Source organism: Manis pentadactyla, chromosome 5 (genome assembly GCF_030020395.1).
Source record: "Manis pentadactyla isolate mManPen7 chromosome 5, mManPen7.hap1, whole genome shotgun sequence".
In the NCBI taxonomy this organism is placed as follows: domain Eukaryota; kingdom Metazoa; phylum Chordata; class Mammalia; order Pholidota; family Manidae; genus Manis; species Manis pentadactyla.
This window is the reverse complement of record NC_080023.1, coordinates 151,813,425-151,823,349: the sequence shown is the minus strand read 5'-3', so window position 1 is coordinate 151,823,349 and position 9,925 is coordinate 151,813,425. Positions and strand designations below refer to the sequence as shown.

Genomic DNA, 9,925 nt, shown 5'->3' with positions numbered 1-9,925 from the left:
TTCTGAGGATGGGAAGTCTGTGGTTCAGAGCAAAGTGTCCTCTCCTTGAGGACCCAACACCCTACCAGCTACCGGGGGAGATGTGGATCCCAGCTTTGGCCGCGCTCCCGGGGCCCCGCCCCCGCCCCTGTCCCCTGCCCCGCCCACTTGCTGCCTGGCGGAACCTTTAAGTGTGACGCTCCAGTTTCCAGCCGGCCCGCTGGCACGACTATGCCAGCGCTCGGAGCTATTTCCGGTGGTCGCTCCTCCACCAGCGGGTGTCTCCATTTTGGCCGCCTCTGGAGACGCAGCCAGGCTGTGCGGAGTAGCAGAGCGTAGTCGTTAGTAGTCGGAGAGCCTAGTCGGCTCATCGCACACTCCCCCTTGATTCCTCTGCCCGCAGAAGCCGGGGGCGCGCATGGCTGGCCTGGAGGTACTATTCGCGGCCGTGGCGCCAACCATCACCTGCGCGCAGGACGCGCTCGTCTGCTTCCTGCACTGGGAGGTGGTGACACACGGCTACTACGGCTTGGGTGCCAGCGACCAGGTACGCCACCGAGCCGGCCGGGGCCGGGGTGGAAGGATAAGGTTTGTTCAGCCCAAAACCGGAGGACGGAGGCCTGGCCCAGAGCGCCCGACCTTACCCCTTCCGAGTCCGGGCCCTGGGGCTCATGATATTAATTGCTATAGTCTGAGGGACCGGGAGGTGCTCTGCTGCCCCAAGTCCAGCCCAGAACCCCTCACAGCACCGCTGGCACAACATGATTCGAAAACCCAAGGATAGAAACTCACTCCAGCACATTCTCCCAGACCAGGATTTTGTGGACCAGGCAACGAAATGGGTGTAGCTCCTCTGAGCACTCCTCACTTACCTGAACTCCACTAAACTGCTTCCCGCACAGCTGGGGTTGGAAGGTGCTGTACCCATTACTGCCCTCACACAGTGCTCAAACCTTCACCAGATACCTGAATGCAAGCGCGATTTTAGGGGTGAGCTTCGACCCACACAGCGCCAGTCAGGGGCCCTTTCTTCACTCCGCAGCATGGGCCCAGAGAGCTCACATGCTCTTCACACTTTACTGAAGGGCCCGGTGCAGCTCACTGACGCTGTCGTCCCCATCTCACACTCCGGGAAACAACCACCTCCCACACACGTGCACACATACAACTTGGGTGTGGGAGCACGGTAAGGTTTCCTCCTCCACAGCTGTACCTATACGAACAGCCATCCTCAGGCTTTCCCATCCTCAGGCTCTGCCTCTTACGTACACTGGGGGCCTGGCATCCCCACAGAGCCCCAGGACTGCTGGACCCAGGCTACCTCATTAATTGTTTGCTATAGCGTTCTTGCATCTTGCCTGCCCCTTTCCTGTGACTCTCACACTGCACTTTATCCTACATATTAGCTTCCTGTAAGAACTGGGCCTGGCTCCCTTCATTTCCCTTCTATTTAATCAGAGAAATTAGCCACCCAGTCATGCTTCCCATATACACACACTCAAGGCTGGAGCCGCCCCTTGCTGTCACTGTCTTCTCACTCTCAGAACCTAGACCAGTTCTGGGGATCAGGGCACCTCGCCCCTTGTATTTTACAGTGAGATTTTAACCTTACTCTCATTTCTAACTACTTCAGTTCTCAAACTCCCTAGTTTTAGTTTTAGTTTTTAGTTTTTTTATATAGTTTTTAGTTTTTCAGATATATACATCCAGGTCTTCATTTTTCCTCTCCTGACACAGACCTTAGAGATCCTTCTTTAAACACAGTTTACACATCCTGAGCCCTTAGAGAGAGGTATCTCCCCTCTCCCTGGCTGCTCCATTCTCTGGCCCTTAGAAGTAGTGACCAAGACCACTACACCCCCTACACTTTATTCCCACTAATAGGACTCAGAAACACAAGAACATGGATTTCTGTCTCTTTTCTGCCCCGCCAGACTTCAGGTATCTCACTTGAACCCCAGATGCACGTTTAGCATCCCTCATCCCTACCTCCAGGCTCTCATACTTCATTCCTCATGTAGACTGTAGGACTGGACGTAATGCTAGAAAAGAAGGGCCAGCCTTTCACACACACAGTTTGGACAGCAGGAACCATTTCTTCCTCTCAGCCCTGGCCTTTCTTCCCACCCTGTGCTTCATTCCATTTACTTTGCTTTCTAGCATTTCAGACTTGGGACCAGGTAGAGGCAACCCCTACTTGCATTGTCAGGCTTCCTCTTGCAGTGCAGAGTTGCCCCAGCGGAACCCAATAGTCTCCTCACTTGCCCCTCTCCAACTTTCTGATCTTTAACAGCTCTTTCACTTGCTCCAGTCAATTCATTTCAACTTTTTCTGGGAAATTCTCCAGGAAGCTGGTGTGTAGGAAAGTGTCGGTGGGCATGGGGTTGGAGAGAGGAGTATGACTGGGTCCTGACCTCAGGGCTCCCCATCAGCTCTCAGAACCCCCTCCTCATACTCTGTCTTCAGATGTAACAGGTCTGCCCTGCTCTCTGCCCCTCTTAGTGTACCTCATCTTATTTATTCCCAGGTAGCAACTTCCACTCTGACACACTGTCAGAGCCTCTCTCCCTGGAACAGGAACTTGTTACAGAGGCCTGTGTGACTTTCTTTTTTCTCCATTTCACAGATACATATCAACACTGCAGATCTGCTTCCACTGCCTGTCCCTTCACACATCCTATCAGCAACTCTCAGTCACTTTGACTCATTAGGGACTCAGTTAATCTAGGTCATTGCCTCCTTCCAGCCAGCATCATCCCCTTGCCTTTCACTCTAAGCCCCAGAATTTTCTGGTGAAATGTGCAGAAAGAATATGACCTTATTTTAATACTGGTTTAAAAAGAAATTCTTGACTGATTCCCAAAGGTCCATCTAATTCCACTCTGTCCCTGGTGCCATGTGTTGAATTCATGCAGGCCAGAAAAAGATGCTGGCTCCAGACATCTTAGGGGAGACCAGGGGTGGTGGGGATGAGGGTTTTGAAAGGCATTGCCCACTCTGCATCTGTCTGCCCCAGTGCTAAAGGGTGCATGTCCTCTGAGGGGATGGGCGTTTGTATTGTATACTAGAGTGTGATTTTGCTTCTCTCTGACCTTCTCTTTAGTGCCATTGGAGCTCAAGTTGCACTTCTCACTTCTGCTAAGGTGACTTTCAGAGTAAAAGCCATTTGGAGAGGCATCTTTCCTATTAGTTTACTTAAGAGAGGGTTTAATTTTCTGGCCTGGGACCAGCAGCCTCAGCTGAGACCAATAGTGTTTGCCAAGCTCTCCAACCACCTCCTGCTCCCCACCTTTCTGGGTGATGAGAGAGGAAGGTCTTAAAAGTGTGCACTTATAATATAGTGACAGTTAAATAGAAAGCTAAATTACCCACTTTTCTCTTTGTTTTTCTCCTCTGGTACAGGAGAATCATGCATGTAAAACCTGATTAGAAGAGAAATATAGCCATTGACTTCAATAAAAATCTAGTATTTGAATTGGATTTCTTTCTTGAGGTCAGCACCACTCCCTCCTCCTAAGAGCTTCACAGCTGTGTCAAGTGGTTAAGGTGGCAGGGGCATAGAGGTGACCATAGACAAGTTAGAGAGTTTTGTTTTCTCTTGTAGGAATCTAAGATTATCACCTAAGAGAAATTGTCCAAAATGATCTGTTTGAGTTTCTTTAGGTGCATTGTAGCCCAGAAGCACTGGGGTTAACTCTTGGCCACTGCATGATGCTTCCAGCCCCAGGATTTTGCCAAAGAGGACAACTGTCTTTACAAGGTCCAGTCTGGTGGACCTTGCTGGATGGGGAGGGGTGTCTCCAGCTAATAGCCTGGGCAACCAGGAGCTCTGAATGCCAAACCTAACTCTGCATCTGACTTACTGTGACCTTGGGCAATTCTCAGCCCCTCTCAGCCCTTAAATTTTTCATCTAAGAGAGTTAAACTACACAGCCATGCACTTTGGCTACTTTCCAAATGTAGCTTTCTGGGAGGCCTGATATTTGATGCCAGACCCTAGAGGGCACTTGAATGCCACGTTTGGCCTGATATCACCAGGGCAAAGCCCTGTAAGTCATTATCTGTTTCTCCCATATCAGGGCAGGCGTTGGGCTGGGAACAATCAGTTCCACTGCAGTGAGAGGCATCAGCCTCATCTGGCCCCAGAATTCTCTCTGACTTCAGAAGCCAGAGGTTATGAGATAGTGAACAGACTGAATGATCTATATTCCAAGAAAAAAATTTTGGTGGATCCAGTGTTGTACACGAAGGGTATAAATAAGTATTCAAAGGCCCTTCACCGAACAAAGACAAGGCATGTTATCAAATTCTTGGCTTCTAAAATACAAATTCCATGACACTCAACATGTTACAGGAAATTTACAGTTTCACTTTTATTTTTTGTACTTTCATTTCTCTGCTTCAGAACTGAGTTTCCTTGTCATCCAGCCAGGTTTTAAACTATGCCAGTTGCAACATCTTGAATTTTACACAGGACCACTTCCCTCCTTGGATTCCTGAGTGCCAGGGGTAACCAAAGAAGAGAGGCCCACACTTCTGCACTCTTGGCCTCCCATTGTTCTTGGTGTGTGTGAGGATGGCGTTGCTGGACCTTTGTTGCCATTTCCTTCATCTTGGTCCCACTCCCTCCCACTATGTTCTCATGAATACAGATCTTTCCAGACCACTTGTTCTGTGTTTAGCTATATTAATATGTATCCATGAAAAAAATACATAGATTTTTGTGTTTTTTGCATAAATAGTACCCAGTTATAAATCTCATTTTTTTCTTAACTTTTCTGTCATATTTGTACTTTATCTATAATGCTATAATTAGATCTAGTTTGTTCCTTACAACTGTTGTATAATAATCCACGGTGAGCTGTTTGGCATTTCACTTTGGGTATCCCTGACACGGTTATGACAAAAATCACTTGTTGTGTCCCCTGTGCCTCTGTGCAGGGGGTGTTTTCAGGAGTGCAGGTTTTGAGTCATGGGGTATCAGCTCACCCAATTGCACTACGTACTGCTAGATTGCTGTCCAAAAGAATGTATGAGTGTAAATGCCCAATAGCAGTACCTGGAGGTTTCCATTCTCCCCCAAAACCCATGCAAACTGGCAAAAAATAGAAAAATGGGCAGTACCAGTCAGATAGGTGTAGCCCAGTATATAATTTCAACCTGTGCTTCTCTGAATGTTAGTAAAATTGAACAGTGCTTTATATACTGTTAGCAGGTCTTATCTTTTGCTTATTCATATCTTCTTTTTCAGGTGGGTTCCCAATTTTTATTTTCATTTTCCAGGCATTCCCATTATGTGTTGGTTATTCTTTTCATTTGTAGCCATGGCAAATATTTCATCCTAGTCTGTGGCTCCTGTTAACTCTGTAGTGTCTGTTGTTGAACAGAAGCTTTAAATTATAAGCAGCCTCAAAGATGCACATTTTTTCTTTTGTGGATCTTGTTTAGGAAACCTTTCCCCACCTGGAAATCACTGTGTTTGTTTTTACTATAGAAATAGTTTGAAAACTATTTTTCAAACTTTAGTATATAAAAGTAAGGTCCTAGGATTATTAAAAAAGAAAAGAAAGGAAGGCATCCCAACTCACGGTAATTTGTTTTTACACCCATCGGGTTGGCAAAAAATTTTAAATTGGGCAATAGCAGCATTGTAACCATGTGGTCATGCAAGAACTCTCATACATAGCTGATAAGACAGTAATCAGTACCTCTATAAACAATCTCACTCAAAATTTCTTCTCCAGACATACTCTATAGAAATTCATCCACATGTGTATTAGATGTGTACCAAAATGTTTATAACAGCATTGTTTATAATAGCTAAACAGACTATACATTCTCCAAATATCCCTCAACAAGTGAATGTGTAACATGCAGCATATTCATACAATGGTTTGCCATCTGGCTGTGAACTCTGTATAGCAATGGATTGCTATACACTGAATTAACGGAAGTTTAATGCATTGATATGGATGAATCTCAAACTATCAAATGAAAAAAGAAAGATAAAAGTGATACCATGTACATAAAATTCAAAAACATTTGAAACTATTTTAGGGTTGCATGTATAGAAATACAACTATAAGGAAAAGTCAGGAAATTTTTAAAAGTACAGAATAGTGGTTACCAATGAGATAGAAGGAGGGGGAGTCTCTGGGTGTATGCTGCTCAAGGCTTTAGTGGTATTGGCAATGTTCTGTTTCGCAAGCTGGTGGTAGATACAGAGGTGTCCATTTTGCAATTCTTTTCCTATCTTCTCTATGTGCTACATTTTATGTGTGTGAAAATTGTTCATTATTTTTGTTAAACCATTGCAATAGTCTGGGGTGGGGGGAGACAGTACAATTTGTACTTTTAGTCAACACTTAGGTGATCCTGTTGCAGATGGCCCAAGTTTCAAACTAGACTTTGAAAAACACTGCCTTAGAATTTCACAGTATCCTGTGGGATGCTTTGCCTTATTCTTGGAAAGGGCATGGAGAGGATACTGTTGTAAAATCAAGGCTGCAGATTCTTGGCAGGTTCCAGCACTATGTCTTGCTGGCAGTCAGATATGAGAGAGGGAGCACTAGAGCAGGAGTCCAGAGACCTGAGTCCAGGTCTCAGACTTGCTGTATGGTGTGGGTAAAATTGCAGTATTTCCAGAATCTCTCTCCTGGCCTTAGTGCATCTCCATATCAATAGGTGTTTCCAAGGGGTGGAGAGAAATAGTGCATCTCTGCATCAGTAGGTGATTACAAGGATGTGGGAGCGAGAGTATAGTTAGACCAGAGAGGTTTGGTGGGGTCCCTTTTTACAGCTGAGTTGTGAGAGACACAGGCGAGAGCCAAAGTGGACAACTGCTTGTAAACAATAAACGGGTTTCTCCTACTTTATTTCTCCTTTTGACTGATTTTGGCTTCAAAGGTCATTTGTACCCACCCCCACTCCCAGCTGGGAAGTTATTCCCCACCCCCTCCCAGAGTTACATATGGTCTTGAGCATCTTATTTCTCTTGATCTTCACATCTTCATCTGTGAAGTGAGGGGGTGGGATTAGATTATTGGTTATTTCCTTTATAGTTCTGTGTTCTGAGGTCTTGATCTTTCCCCTCTCAACTCTGGTGTCCTCTCAGCCAGGTCCCAGTGATAAGAAATCAGAACTTCTGCCAGCTGAATGGAACAGTAATAAAGACCTGTATGTCCTCCGGTATGAGTCTAAGGACGGGTCCAAAAAGCTCCTTGTGAAGGCCGTCACGGTTGAGAACAGCATGATCATCAATGTGCTGGTGAGTCTCTGGGACACGTAGGCGACCACTGGTGGGAGTGAAGGTTGGGATCACTTTTTCAAGACCCATTTAACAGTACGGACCAAGAGCCCTAAATGTTCAAAAGCTTCCACCTAGTGATCTTACTTCTGCAATTTTATCCTGAGGCACGAACTCTAAAAATAGAAAAGCTTTGTGCTCAGAGATGTTTACTGCCTTGTGTGGAAGACTACATCACAGGAGAATGGTTAAATGAATGAAGGTAAACCCATTCAATGACAACATGGGAGAAAAAAAGTTTATAGTGGCTTTGGGGTACTTTAGTTCCTTGGATAAGCCTTGTTGCCTTGGAGGTTTAACAGTTCCTGTTTGCTCTGCTGGAAACTTCTTCTCCACCCTGGGCCTCCTTACACACAGACGTACCCTCCACCAATCCTTAAGCCTGGCTAACTCCCTGTCATTTTTCTTTTCCTCAAAAAGCTCTGTCCTGACTACCCACTCTCACCAGTCATAAAAATCTAAATTATGCCTTTCTATTTCATTATTTTATTTTCATGCTTGGTACTTACCACACTTTGTAATTACATGCTTTGGTTTAATGTTTACATTTTGTCTTAGTGTCTCTGTGTGGACATATAAAACTGTCATGCAATCTGTATTGTACTGCACTTTGCACTTTTCACTCAGTATGTTTTGGAGGTCTTTACTTGGGAATGCCTGTAAATGTACCTTAGTCATTTTAACCACTATGTACCATTGCATGGTACTATAATTTGTCCCTTTCCCTTTTGATGGATATGTAGAGCTCAGACAGGGTTCTTAGTTACAAACAATACAATCCTCTCAGGTTAGTTTAAACAAATAGGGTCTTTTAAAAGAACTGGGATAGCTTATTGAATTGTTGGAAGGACTGGAGAAATAGATCCAAGGCTGGGCTCCAGGACAGTGCCCCAAACCATACCGTGGAAACCACTGCTGATGCCACCACCCTGGAGCATTAGGTACTGGCCAGTACTGCAACCCTAGTGCCCCTTCTCATGGGCCACTGATGTGGTGACCCCTGCTACCTCTGCTGCTTCCCTCATTATTGAGATGTCAGCCCCTTCCTGGGCCTGCTTTTCCATGTTGCCCACCTCCAAGTTGAAGTTGTGCACCCAGTTGGCAGCTCAGTTACACACCTGTGCCCAAGCTGCAAAAGAGCCTGGCAAGCAGCTTTCCTGGGCTTTGCCTCAGAAAGGCAATATTCCTAAATCAGAGATGTTGCCAAGTATTAGAAGGGTATTTCCTGTAAGATAAATTCTAGCTGAAATAAGCAGGCGAAGAGAGGCAACAAAGGGCCAAGTAGTTTATTTGAACGCAAATTCCTGGGTGATGTTCCGTGGTCTGGCTATCACAGGCCGGGGAAGTCACACCCAGCAGGGCAGGCAGCAAGTTTTTAAAGAAGGCAGGGAGAGGGAGAGCAAAGGTGTACAGTGGTGCGAGGATTGGCTCGCCTAGGGTACGTGGGGGTCTCTCACTGGCTTTTAGCCAGGTACTGGAAAGTTACAGCTAATCTTTTAGTTTGGGTGAAGGGCTCTAATTGGGAATGTTATCCGATCAGGCTCTGGAATGTTGTCAGATCAGAACCTGTTGGTCTCTTCGCCTCATGAGGCCTGAGCTTGTCCATCAGGTTCACCCCTTCCCCTGGTGCCTCCATCCTTACATTTCCTATATTACAATCAGTCCTTATACAGTTGACCCTTAAACACCGTTGTGGGGTTTGGGTGCCAAACACCTGTGCATTTGAAAATCTGCCTATAATTTCTGACTCCCCAAAAACTTAATGACTAATAGCCTCTGTTGACTGGAGGCCTTATCAGTAATAGACTATCATTTAACTCATATTTTGTATCTTACATATATTATATACTATATTACAATAAAGTAAGCTAGAGAAAGGAAAATGCTTTTTCAAATTGTCATGCATCTCTAAAAAACTTTCCAATACACTAATTGAAAAAAATCCAAATGTAAGTGGACCCATGCTGTTCAAATTATGTTTTTCAAAGATCAACTGTATATTTATTTCTCTTTGTGCGCAGATTTATTTGTTTAGGTTGATTATTTAATTGTCACTCTCCCCCATCCACTGACTCATTAGCCCAGAAAGATCTCCAGTTTCTCACTTCCTACTTTCATTTTTCTAGGAATATGGCTCACAGCAAGTGTCAGACTTAACCCTGAACTTGGATGATTATATTGATTCAGAACACCTGGCTGACTTCCACAGGTACTTCAAAGTGATGGCTTTTCCCTGGGAAAAAGGAGAGTACCCCAGTAGTCAGATAGAAGGAATGGAGTGGCAGTGTCCAGAGAACGGAGCAAGTTTAACGGAAGGAGCTTTCACTCCTAGGCACAGCCACTTCTCAGTCCTCTTTTCTGTTTTTAATTTATTTGATGAGAAATCTCACATGGGAAATGCCATGAAATGAAGTGATGCAATCAAGAGTCCATAAGTGCTGCTGTGGCTACAGAGCAGAGATGTGGCTGGGCCAGTGGGGCCAGAGTAGGTTTCTGAGAAAAAGTGTCCCTACTCAGGTCTCCAGTCCACCGCCAACTTTTTGTGTTCAGAGCAGTTTCAGGTTCACAGCAAAACTGAGCAGCAAGTACAGAGTTTCCATATACCTTCTGCCTCCTCCCACCCCCTGCCCCAGCTTCCTT

At 45.3% G+C, this 9,925-nt stretch overlaps 1 protein-coding gene across 2 annotated transcripts in view; it reads left to right on the top strand.

Annotated features, from left to right (window-relative positions):
- Positions 1-216: 216 nt before the first annotated feature.
- Positions 217-9,925, top strand: part of PSMF1 (proteasome inhibitor subunit 1) — a 40,536-nt gene continuing 30,827 nt past the window's right edge. The window contains exons 1-3 of one of the 2 annotated variants that reach the window (XM_036924811.2): positions 217-526; positions 7,094-7,246; positions 9,412-9,494. In XM_036924811.2, the coding sequence (XP_036780706.1) occupies positions 398-526; positions 7,094-7,246; positions 9,412-9,494 (365 nt within the window). In that variant the 5' untranslated portion in view covers positions 217-397. The remainder of the gene's footprint in view (positions 527-7,093; positions 7,247-9,411; positions 9,495-9,925) is intronic. The other variant, XM_036924812.2, reaches the window with a different exon arrangement.